General features: G+C 40.4%; 1 protein-coding gene across 1 annotated transcript; it reads right to left on the bottom strand.

The window, feature by feature from the left end:
- Positions 1–9,633: 9,633 nt before the first annotated feature.
- On the bottom strand, positions 9,634–13,364 carry sox17 (SRY-box transcription factor 17). The gene is made up of 2 exons (XM_084109568.1): positions 12,810–13,364; positions 9,634–11,282 (listed from the first exon to the last, which is right to left on the bottom strand). Exons 1-2 carry the CDS (start codon positions 13,024–13,026, stop codon positions 10,672–10,674), a joined length of 828 nt encoding a protein of 275 aa, XP_083965694.1. The 5' UTR covers positions 13,027–13,364; the 3' UTR covers positions 9,634–10,671.
- Between the last annotated feature and the right edge of the window lie 224 nt (positions 13,365–13,588).

Here is a 13,588-nt window from a genome sequence, read left to right as displayed (position 1 = left end):
TCAAAAATAATCAAATTCTGTATTTATCTCTACATAAAGAACTATAACTTCATTATACTCAAGAAAATGTATTTATTTTCATAAACTGTAACCCATTATTTAGATTTTTTAGACAAACAAACAAAACAAAAAAATATGTTCATGCATCCTTGTTTAATCAACTCTTGAATGTGGGTAAGTTTCATAAAAAAAATAAAAATTGTGTAAAAAGCTGAGAAAGATTAAATCTGGATCATATTAGTATTCGGAGTAGATCAAATCCATCAACAGGTTTACAGTCGTTAACCCTTCATGGGTCGACATTTCATTCAGTAATGTTGATTTATATGCTGTTTAATGTTGATTATCGGGTCATTTTACACATGCATCTGCTTACATATGAGATTCCTCTTTTCTGCGTCTTCTCCACGCGTGTTTTGATCAGGAGATTCTGTTCTCTTTCAGAAGATGTGTAACAGCGCCCCCTACCGTATAACAGAGGAAACACGACAAGATGAAACATTCTGTCAATGGCGGGGAAAGATTTAACACGGAGATACAAAACAAAAGAAATGTGTTTTATGGCGTATATATTTTATAACAGAACTTACCAAACATACAAAACACTGCTGAGCTAATCTTGCTCGTTCTATGTGTGAACATATGATGATGTTCTGACCAGCTGAGAACTCGTGAGGAGATTATAAAGTGTGTGAAGGAGTCACAACAATCCCTCCGGTAAACACACACGAGGATCTGCTGTGAGAGATGTCCTGTGCTTCTCTCATCATGTATGCTGAGATATTCTTCTGGAATGTGTGGATCTATATTTAACCCTTTGCAGTTTTCCAGGCGCCGGCTTCAGATCCCTGAGCGAGCATTGCTTATACTGGGAAAACATCCAAGACATGTTTGGGATAAACATAGAATTTGTTTGATATGTCTGTGGACCCACAAATGTACATGCATGGATAACATGAAGCCTGGCTGTGTTACACGATCTTTCTGACACTCACTGCAGAACAAATGGGGTCTAATAAAAACAAAACTGCATATTTAAAAATTTTGATTTTTCTTTAACGGGTTCTTTAAAAGCGGTTCAGTAAATGCTTTATCTCGTAACCGATTGCATGACTTTGTCTTACATCAAACCCTTGTGGATTCCAGTTTCACAGGGATTGTTGATAACTTTTCTCTGCTCATGTCATTAATAACTCGGTTCTGTCGACACTGGATCTCCACATTTGTCCAACTTTGGTATTGCATAATTCAACTTTCCCAGTATGTTTATTTACAACACAATTCTGGCTCTATCTATTTAACCCTTAGCGTGCCGCTTAGTGCTCTTTTTTATATTGCACTTTTTCCTATCACATATTTTATTAATAATCATAAATTAGGTATCATTCAAAAGTTAAAACCCTCAGTATTCATTTTGAGAAAACGATTCTGAAATTTTATATCGTGAAACGGTACTTTAAATGCCTTTTAGCGGCTCCTCGAGTGGGCGGAGTCATGTTTCATATTACAAAACTCACTGCATTATTTTATAATCAAAACCTTTCCTAATCTTGACAAAATGCATATCGATGGAAAGGTCTGAGACTCTGGGTTCCATATTTGGTAATTGTTCTTCTGAAAGAAGTGATATTGTGACAGAAATGTATAAATTTGTGACAGGAGAACCCATAATAACATCAGTGGAATGTGTGTGACACCCGGTGGATATTTTTGGTAAAGCGCCAAAACAAAATCTCATAGGAATTTTTGTGACATCAACTTCAAATTTCGAACGAAACTTGAATAGACATATGGCTTTGATTTCATAGCATTTTCAGAGTAAAAAATATTTTGTAAAATATATGTTTTGTATAAAATAAAAAGTACATTTGATTTATGTTCTGCACCACTGGGATGACTGAATGCAGATTGATCGTTTCTTAAACTATTATAAACCTCATTGATATCAACCAGCACTTTCTCTTCCTCGCACAGCACTGGTGTTGTATGTTGTATAGTGTTTAATAATCAGTAAAGATAAATGAAAACATGCACAACATCAGTACTCATTTTATAACTGCCAAAACTAACGACAGTTCGGCAGAATTGGTTATTTTCATGACAAACAAAAACAAATTAAAAGTAAAGTGACAAAGCCGATATAATTATTTTTTTAAAAAGCGCATGTTTGGGTGTAATGAATGTCGGGTGTTTAAATGATTAATAAATGACAAGTCTGTATAGATTTCATATAGCGTTCACCCTAAAACATAACACAATGATTGGCCATCTCAGAAGCTTACAGTGACTCCGCCCACTGGGTGTGTTTACAGTGACTCCACCCACCGGTGTGTGTTTACAGTGACTTCGCCCACTGTGGTGTGTTTACAGTGACTCCGCCCACCGCTGTGTGTTTACAGTGACTCCGCCCACTGGTGTGTGTTCACAGTGACTCCACCCACCGGTGTGTGTTTACAGTGACTCCGCCCACCGCTGTGTGTTTACAGTGACTCCGCCCACTGGTGTGTGTTTACAGTGACTCCGCCCACTGGTGTGTGTTCACAGTGACTCCACCCACCGGTGTGTGTTTACAGTGACTTCGCCCACTGTGGTGTGTTTACAGTGACTCCGCCCACCGGTGTGTGTTTACAGTGACTCCGCCCACCGCTTTGTGTTTACAGTGACTCCGCCCACTGGTGTGTGTTCACAGTGACTCCACCCACCGGTGTGTGTTTACAGTAGGTGTGTTCGACATCGGCTGCGGCCGGATGTGACCGATCGGCGAGAGTAGCCGCGTGCAAGGCGGGAGGAGCTGCAAATGGAGACGTGAAGTCGGACACTTTCTGGTTCCCGTAGTGACCTCTCGCGTGGTGTTTGCATACTTTACCACAGCTGAAGTGAAATAAATGCAATATTTGCCAAATAATACACAGATGTTTCAGAGACATTTTCATTCAGTACTTTATGTGCTGCTTCATACAGCGTCTGTTTGAACAAGAATAAAGATCAACATAAGCTACTATCAATGAAGTGGAGTCTACGTTTTTTAATCAGTTTTAATTTGATAAACACGACACAGTATAACATCGCAACTACATGAAAAGAGTGTTTACTGTTATAAAAAACTGATTTGTGAGCTTTAGAGGAACTAAAGGTGTTCGAATAAACACGAAACACACGTGATCGTAGTCATGCGGTGAATCCGGCCAATCGTGGAACAGCTGTGTCGTCATCAGAGCTCGTGCAGCCGCTCTTGAGAAGCTGCACTGGCTGAGTTCTCCGGCTACTCTCGAATTGCTCTCGCGGTGCTTTGATGGCACACGTCACAGTCACGTGGCGTCGGCGCTGCATCAAGTCGGACAAAATTTCTAACCGGCATGCACTGCTTCAAGTCAGCCGCCGATCGGTCTGCGCAGAGCTGCATGAAGTCGAACAAGCCTAGTGAATCCGTCCACCAGTGTGTGTTTACAGTGACTCCACCCACCGGTGTGTGTTCACAGTGACTCCGCCCACCGGTGTGTGTTTACAGTGACTGTGTGTTCACAAAATGTAGTCACAAAATGACTAAATGTAAATGTTCACAGTAACTCCGCCCACCGGTGTGTGTTTACAGTGACTCCGCCCACCGGTGTGTGTTCATAGTGACTCCGCCCACCGGTGTGTGTTCACAGTGACTCCGCCCACCGGTGTGTGTTTACAGTGACTCCGCCCACCGGTGTGTGTTCACAGTGACTCCGCCCACCGGTGTGTGTTCACAGTGACTCCACCCACCGGTGTGTGTTCACAGTGACTCCGCCCACCGGTGTGTGTTTACAGTGACTCCGTCCACCGGTGTGTGTTTACAGTGACTCCACCCACCGGTGTGTGTTCACAGTGACTCCGTCCCCCAGTGTGTATTCACAGTGACTCCGCCCACCGGTGTGTATTTACAGTGACTCCGCCCACTGGTGTCTGATTGGTCAAACTGACGGAGAAACCTGTCTGATAACAGAAGACGGGTGATGTTGGCTTTTGTTTTCTCTATTTTCTCATCGCACTTCAGCTCGGAGAGGAGTTTATTTTAAATAAAAATTAAGAAAATTATGAAAAGGGGAAATAAAGTGCCTAATGGGTATTTATTAGTATTTATAATGTATTACTGCTAAGCTACTTTGAAGGAATCTGTATTAAATAAAGTGATAAATAAACGTGAATTGAACTGATTTTGTGAGCGTCTCTGCTGTACTAATACAAAAGTAATGGAAGGGGAAAAAATAAGTGTTTTACACGTGTGTGTGTGTGTGTGTGTGTGTGTGTGTGTGTGTGTCCTGGACCGGACTGTATTCCTGCTGAGCCCCTGAAGGAAGGAGGGTTCCTCGGCACAAGGGCAATCCGTCAGTTCATCACTCTAGTGTTGCAGCGAGAAGATATTCCCCAATGATGGAAGGGGAAATTTTGTCACACTATATAAAAACAAGGGTGATAGGTCCATCCGTGAAAACAGTAGGGGGATCTCACTTCATTCAGCTGCAGGTAAAGGTCATGCTCCATCGACCTGTCAATGCCTGAAGATCTCCTGCAGAATCCCACAGTGGACTCAGAGCAGGTCTGAGAACAGTGGAGAGAGTTGCAGGAGAAATGTTGCGTGACCTCTTATGGAAAGTGCGTTTGCATTTTGGATGCTCTGTAAAGTTTACCACAGTCTTTCTACAGTTTCATGATGGGATGACGCCAAAGTAACATTGGGTGGACTAGAATCGGCACACTTTGCAGTCGGTAGTGGAGTAAGGCAGGGTTGTGTTCTTGCACCTGTCTTGTTTAACATCTTCTCACCTTGTGTTACAAAGCGGCTGTTAGGGCGTAAAGCAGGACGGGCTTAGATGTGAATATCCAGAAAACAGAAGTCCTCTGCCAGTGGTCATTGGGTCCCCTACAGAAACCTCCAGGATTTACTCTTCATGATTCCCCACTCGCCACCGTGACACACTTCAGATATCCTGGCAGTTATTGATCTGGTGATTGTAGATATTCAACACAGGATCAGTCAGGCTGCATCTTCATCCGGGAGACGGAGGAAAAGAGCATTCAGCAATACTGATTTACATCTACACACACAGATTGCTGTTTATCAGGCAAATCGAGATGGCTTGGTCATGTAACATGTTGTGAGAATGCCGCCAAGTCGCTTCCACGTGAGATAATGTTCGGGCAATTACATCTTGCCTCCCGATTTGCAGGAGGCCAGAAAAAGAGGCTGAAAGACCGACTAAAAGGCTTTAAGAAGTGTGTGATGAAGCCCACATCCCTGGAAACTAGTGCAGCGAATCACACACTCCGAAGTCCAGAGTTACAAAGACAGGAGAAGCGAACGTCACCTGACTAAACGACATCAGAGAAAGCAGGCCATGCGTGTGTGTGTGTGTGTGTGCGAGTGTGTGTGTGCGAGTGTGTGAGTGCCATGAGTGTGTGTGAGTGTGTGTGTGTGAGTTTGTGTGTGCCATGTGTGTGTACGAGTGTGTGTGCCATGCTTGTTCCTGCTGCCTTCAGACAATCAGGAGAAACTTGTATATGCCCTGTCTGTGAAAGACAGTGTGTCCCGCATCAGACTATACACCTTATTTTCCACGACAACAAGGGTGACGCCATTACGTTCCTTTTGTCATCTTACTTCCGGCTGAGAGGGACTTCAACTTCCGGCTGAAAGGACCTACGCTAGTTTCTAGCTTTCTAGACGTAATACTATAGTTGTAACGGTAAAAGATGTCAAGTATTATATGCTCAGTTAGGGGCTGCCATAACAATTGGATTAAGAGGATAGAACAATTTAACCAACGTTGTTACGAACACAAAGTCAAGCGATCGGGGTGTTGTGGTGTACTTTACGATTTACACCCACCACCACCTGGGTGTCGACGAGGAGGAGCACCTGAGGCAATGGCGGAAGGCGCTAAACTTGAAGTGCCCACCCAAGCGCTCTTATGTGTGTTCGTACCATTTTATGGACGGGGAGTAGACTGATGAACGGATCCTTACCCCGAGTAAAGGCTCGGCTACGATGTTCTGGTAAAGAAGTCCCGGCGGGTGCTGAACAGGTTGTCAGATTCAGGTAAGCTAACTTAACGTTACCTAACTGTTGTTACCTAACTTACCTATCTATGTGCTTGTTAGCCTAACGTTAGATGAAGTCCGTTCTATGAATACATTTAAGATCCGAGCCGTTCACAAAATACAACGAATCTTGCATGATTACCATTGGCCACCTATATGTCATATTTATTAAATTTCGTTTACTTTGTGATATGGACCTAAGGGTCTGAAATAAAGAATGAATGAATGAATATTCACGATAGTACAATATAGTATGGTACATTACAGTCTTACAATAGCTCACATTATTCCTGTAAGGAGACCAGCTAAGGTTAGCTACATCTCTCACTCAGATATTGATATTGACCTACGTAGAGTTAGGAAATTGTGTGTATACTGTCTCTTTTTTAATGCATCTCTCTTTTTCACACTGTTCTAAGTATGAGTGCCATCATAAATTAATTCTCATTATCTATTTTACGTATTAATGTAAAAATGTTTATGGTTATATTATTTCCATAGATCATCGAGCGTCAGTGTTGCAGTGGACAACTGTGAGGATCAGCCACATGCCCCAGACCTGTGATGCAGACACACAATGGGAGGATCCATCTGTCTCTGACCACAACTACGCTCCAGTATCTCAACTCAACCTGAAGCCTCCTACATCTGAAATGGGAACACAATGCGTTGAGCCAGTGCCATAGTACACAGGGTGATCTTGCTGAAAGGTTTGGTGTTTCTCAGTCCATTGTAAGCAAGGTGATTTCGCGTTGGCTTGACATCATGGAGGAGAAGTGTTTCAGAGAGCAATTTCCAAACACAACATGCAGGGCTGCACAATATATCAAAATATCGCAAATGTATATATCGCAATATGCATAACTTTTTTAGCTTTAATAAGAATCAGTTTATATATTTAATTCATACAGTGAAAACTAAGCAGAGTTTTATTTTTACATTTGATTATTGAGTTTGTGTTGTTAAATAACCCTAATGTAGGATAACCTGAATCCCGAGGTTTACTCTGATGTTAAAATAACACTTCTGATATACAGTAAAACACTGTTCAAGTTGAAGGGATGTTTTCTCGTCACAAAAAGAATGTGAAACACGTATGTAGGTTATATAATTTTAAATCTAATTTAAGTTAATTTTATACACTTTAAGCATTATCGTATCGCGTATCGAATATCGCATTGTTTAATGAGTTATCGCATTTTTCTTCAATATCGTGCACTTAATAACTTCGTCCAGGCGATGAAGTAATGGCAGACAGAGGCTTCACCATTACCGATCTCCTCTATGAAAGGAAGGTGAAACTTGTCCTTCTTGTGAATCTTGTAATACAGATTTTACCTGTTATGAACAGTTATTTGTATAAACCTTTACAATGTGACCAGATGTTACCTGTCAGTCATTTATTATTAAACCATATAATGAGAGCTCTGTAGATTCCCCTTAAAACTTAAAGAAATTAAGTCTTCTAGTTAGAAGGAATAAGTCACGTCAAGTTTGCAAATGAATACCATCTTGGTTTATTACTTATGAAATTTAAATGGTGAAATGTATCTACATGAAGGTCAGTAGAAGGTGTATAGCTTCCTGAAAACATCAAACACTTCTTATTTATTTTAATCATTATATTTAACCAATTACCTAATCTCCTATCCTTAACCCTAAATATTTTCATCCCTTCTTATTTACAAATAATTTTTCATTGCTGCTCCATCAACTCCTTCTGACAGGACGAAGTAGTTAAATATGTCCCCATAGGTTACCTCTGGCCACGTTAACAATGACGTTGAATGAGACAATGTGAGACCAACTGATCGTCGTACGAAGTTTTCTCCGTGCTCGCAATTTAAAACATTTACGGTATTAACGTTATTTGTCATTTTGCTAAAGTTTTGGCTAACTATAAACAATCGTATAACTACTGAATTAGCTACCGGATGTGCCGTGTCAGTTTAGCGGAAGTCGGATGACAAAATGCGGAAGCGCGAAGTATTAAAAGTGGGCGGGGCGGAATAAGGTGAATACATCAGAGAACCCACACATTATAGGAGCAGTCATCACCGGACGACGATGGACAACCCAGAAGAAGAAGAAGAAGAAGAAGAAGAAGAAGAAGAAGAAGAGGTGCTGCAAATGTGGAACTTGTTTGATAAACAGGAACATCGCTGTGAAGCTTCTCTGGGACGTGTGTGTGAAACACATTTACACACATTCATACACACACAAACACATATACGCACACAAACACACATTCATACACACACATATTCACACACACACATTCATACACACACACAAATACACATTCATACACACAAACACACATTCATACACACAAACGCACATTCTTACACAAACACACATTCATACACACACAAACAAACACAAAAATTCATACAAACAAACATTCATACACACACACAAACATACATTCATACACACTCAAACAAACAAACACACATTCATACGCACAAACATGTTCATACACACACAAACACATTCATACACACTCAAACACATACACACACACCACACAAACATACATTCATACGCACACAAACACATTCATACACATACGCACTCAAACACACACATACGCACACAAACACACTCAAACACACACATACGCACTCAAACACACATTCATACACACACATACGCACTCAAACACACACATACGCACACAAACACACATACGCACTCAAACACACACATACACATTCATACACACACAAACTGGATCTGTATCAACACAGTTACGTTGCAAACAGACAGAAACACTTATTCTTTTACAATAAGTTAATTTTAGTCAGTGTTCCTGTTACAATCAGTTACATTTATAGATTTACTCCACTAACACACACCAGTAACAAAAGAATCCGTGTGTGTCAGAGATATTTATAGATGTAAGTGTGTAAATGAGTGTGAGGAATATCTGGTTGTGTCATTGAGCTTCTATACAGTGTGTGTGTGTCTATATTTATCATCAGCACAACTGGACTGGGATTGAGAACGAGCTTATGAACCTGATAAAGCCTGGAGACACATATTTACAGGATTACACATTCCACACACACACACACTCACACTCTGTGTGTGTGTGTGTGTATGTGTATTGCGCTCGAGTTGGCTACTTTGAATCTGTTCCTCACATTATTGTTAGCATTAATAATGATATTTTTTTAGTAAGCGTTCACAGATTATGATCATATTTCAGTCATGTGTGCCAAAAAGAGCCTCCTCAAACAGTTAAAAACGCCAGAGCGAGTGAAGCGGGAAAAACGCCAGATCTAGAAACGCGTTCTTTAAAAGTTGAACTTATTTACAAGCGTCTCGTGTTCAGAACGTGACGTCACGCACGAACAAACGCGCTCACACTGGACAACAATGGAGAAGTAGCGCAGAGGAGAAGTGTGTGTGTGTGTGTGTGTGTGTGTGTGTGTGTGAGAACCGGGAAGTTTTACCTCGAGCACGAACATCATTTACACACAATACAGCAGAATAGAGTTCAGATCAATAGAGTTTGACTCCAGGAGGAATTCATTTGAACAAAGCAACAAACACAATATTATGCTTTCCTTTTAATTTTCAAAAATACAAAAAAAACAAAGAAAAAATAAAAATAAACATAAATTGATTCTGTAAGGGTTTTACTGTACAGTTCATTTTACACTGACAATATTTACAGTAGAAAGTCAGGAAGGGACATTTGCTGGTCTTTAGAGAGCATTGCACCAGAATTATTATTATCATTAGTGTTTGTGTCCTGCTTTACCAAAAGAGAAAGATTGTACATTTTGAAAGTGTAATAATAAACGAACAAAACTCAAATTATGCTTTAAAAATTGTTTTGTTTTTTTTAAATTTCAGCTCTAATTACATTTTCATTGATCGAAAGCTAAAAATAAGGAATCTAAAGTAAGTCTTTCTACAGAGCATCGCACCAGGATTTCTACTGTCGTTAGTGTTTTCGTCCTGCTTTTTAGAAAGAGAAAGATTGTACATTTTGAAACTCAAATGACACTTTAATGCTGTCGTTCGGCTGTAAAAGTGTTCAGTTCACTAACTTAAAAAAAATTTAGTAAACCCGTTGCCTTACATTTATTAAGTAAATAAACGTAATGCTTAATTGAAAAAATTAAGTTATGTGAACTTGACAATTCCACTTTACTTAATTATTTCGATTAAGCATGACGTGTATTTACTCTAGGCAACAGGTTTCCTCAATTCCTCAAGACAACTGGTCACTTTATACAGTGTGAAAACAACTGAAGAAATCTCAGCTCTACGGGGAATTACATTTTCATCGATCGAAAGCTAGAAATAATTCATCAAGTTGGATTCAGGTTTAATCAAAAAGAGGCCAGAATTTGCTGGACACTTTCGAGAGAGCATTGCACCAGCATTTTTATTGTCATTAGTGTTTCTTTGTCCTGCTTTACAGAAAGAGAAAGATTGTACATTTTGAAACTCAAATTATACTTTATTGCTGCCGTTTGAAAACAATAGAAGGGCCTCTGAAGTCTCAGATCTACGGGGAATTGATCGAAAGCTAGAAATAATTCATCAAGTTGGATTCAGTTTTTCTCTAAACCAGTGCAGAAACTCTCAGGAATGAGTGTAATAATACACAGCGTTGCTGGCGTCAGACAGAGCGGAGGAGATCAGATCGGGCCCTTGAGGAACATGAGGAACCCCGTAAACCAGACACTCATCCGCCATCAGACCCGGACCCGGATCAGGATCAGGCATGTTGTGTTTGAGTGAGGATTCCTCGTACTGACGCTTGGAGAACACATCTACAGTCGAAGGGAACGCGTGATGAGAAGAAGAGTTATAAACACAGAGGCTCTCGTTATAAAGCTGCTGCGTGTCAGTCATCAGACTGAGCTGCGGATCGGTGTGTGTGTAGACGGTGTGTGTGTCGCCGTGCTCCTGAAAGTGTGTGTATCTGCATGATGACTGGTGTCCGGTGAATCCCATCGGAGTCGAGCTGAAGGTCTCGAACGCTTGGCTCTCGAGGTACGCAGGAAAACCCGGATCGGCCGGACCGGACCGCAGGAATGCCGAGTCCAGGCGCTTCACTCGTTTCACCGGTTTGCGACGCCGGGGACGATATTTGTAGTTGGGATGATCCTGCATGTGTTTCGCTCGCAGGCGCTCGGCCTCTTCCACGAACGGGCGCTTCTCCAACACCGGCAACGACTTCCACGACTTCCCTAGAAATAACAGGAGAGTCCGGATAATAACAGGAGAGTCCGGATAATAACAGGAGAGTCCGGATAATAACAGGAGAGTCCGGATAATAATGCTTTTCAGAGGCTTTTAAATGAGTGGATAACACTTTACAATTAGGTTCATTAGTAAACATTAATGTATTAACTAACATGAACTAACAATAAGCAATATATTTGTTACAGTATTAATTAATATTTGTTAATGTTAGTTATTAAAAATAGTATACAGCTGTTCATTGTTTGTTCGTGTTCGTAACTAATGTTAAGAAATACAACCTTTGATTTTAATAATGTATTAGTAAACGCTGAAATTAACATTAACGAAGATTAATAAATGCTGTAGAAATGTCGTTCATTCTTAGTCACCTTATTGTAAAGTGTTATCATTAGTGCTTGATTCTCGACACTGTAAAAAGTGATCAGTTGACTTAACTTAAAAAAAGTGAGGAAACCCCTTGCCTTGAAATTAAGTAAATAAACTTCATGCGTAATTGAAAAAAATAAGTTATGTGGAATTGTAAACTTTTCTCATAACTCAATTATGTAAGTTGACAAGTCCACATAACTCAATCTTTTCAATTATGCATGGTTTATTTTAAGTTGAAGTTCACTTTTTTTAACTCGACTCATCTCAGTTTACAGTGTACACATGTCCAATGTAAAGAAATAAAACGTAAAAAAAGTAGCTGCCGTAAAGTTTTACGTAACTTGGTTGTTTAACTTAAACTACATTAAACTGACTTAAAAAATGAGTTGAATCTTGTTTTAAAAAGTTGAAAACTGTTTAAATAATTTTGGTGAGTTAAAGCAATGTAGAAACATATGATGTCTCACAATATTGATCGTATCATTTTTTACAGTGAAAATTAAGCAAAATATCCATGAACAAAGAGCAGGATAAAAAAACAATTCCAGAATGTGTGTCTCTTATTACACTTACTGATAAATCATTTGATTCTACATGCAAATCACATTATTATAAAACAACAGGAACTAAATATTATATTTGAACTGTCAGCACTGCTTATTTAACTTCGAAGCTGTATCGATTCACAGCTTAAAAAGGCATGAAAATGTTTCTGGTAAAATGTAGCCTTAGTAATACCACACAATATTTTACTATAAAAAAAAAGTGTAGAAACTGTTGCATGAAATATTTTAAACATTTTTCACTCATGAAACGAGCTGTAGGCTGCATCTCACTTTACACATTCATGTCGAATGATATTAATATATGACATTAGATTCTACTTGTATTTCACCTTGGGTCAATGATAAACTGTGTGGCAAAGTCTGCGTTCTTGTTTTATTGTGATGCATATTTCCCACATTACTATATTTAAAGATATATGTATATGCAATTTGACTTTGATTAATCCAGCCTGGAAGTAATAATGAAGACAAAGCTTGAATATGTGATTTGAATAATTCTGTTTTTGACGAACAGCTGCTGATTTAATGAACCTCTCTCTGTTTAGTAAAACCAATAACAGACATGTCTCTACTCACCGAGTATTTTGCTGAGCTCTGCGTTGTGCAGGTCCGGGTTTTTCAGCGCGAGCCTCTTCCTCTCATCTTTCGCCCAAACCATGAACGCGTTCATCGGCCTGCGGACGCGCGCCTCGCTCTTTCCGCGCGCGGGAGTCTCGCGCTTCGCTTTGGCGTCCGAGAGCGCGTGTAGCGCGTCCACCTCCGGCCACGCGCACTGCAGCGCGCCGGGCATCATGACTGAGCTCGTGCCTCGGCTCAGGCTCGGGTCAGGCTCGGCTCGTCACTGGCGTAACCCGCATCGGGACTGCTCGTCTCCTACACGCGGCGCGCGCGTTTCTCTGGTGATCACCGGTGATAAACTAGACTGTGTGTGGCCTGGAAACTTCCTTCACTGGATGTCCTCTGCTAGGTTCCCTTTGCTGAGCGCATACAGTATATTCAGCAGTAAGGTCAGAAGAGCACACAGATTTAAACTCCACCAATAGTGACCCGTGTGGGCGGACCGAACCGAGCCGGGGAAGGTGTGAGAGATCCGCGTTCACAAACACTGCGCGTTCACAGCGATTCTTCCCCCGAGACATTTCACTTTTTGGCAGGACTTTATATTCAAAGAATACAAAGCATGTGAATAATCACATCAGCTGACATAGCATATGTTTTGTGCAGAGTGAAAAGTTCTTATGGTTCCCGTTTGCGCGTTTGTTTATGACTAAAATGCGTTGCATAGCTCGTGATTTAACTCTTACTCAAGCATTATACACACTTTTATTTTCTTTCTAGGAGGCATATGCTTAAAA

This window comes from Abramis brama (assembly GCF_963993115.1).
Source record: "Abramis brama genome assembly, chromosome: 3".
Taxonomy (NCBI): Eukaryota; Metazoa; Chordata; class Actinopteri; order Cypriniformes; family Leuciscidae; genus Abramis; species Abramis brama.
This window is presented reverse-complemented; position numbering and strand designations above follow the sequence as displayed.

Bases quoted from the DNA above. Each gene is read 5' to 3' on its own strand.
- sox17 (XM_084109568.1), bottom strand. From the start codon at position 13,026: ATGATGCCCGGCGCGCTGCAGTGCGCGTGGCCGGAGGTGGACGCGCTA. The intron at 11,283-12,809 runs GTGAGTAGAGAC...TGTTATTTCTAG, and splicing joins AGAGCTCAGCAAAATACTCG to GGAAGTCGTGGAAGTCGTTG.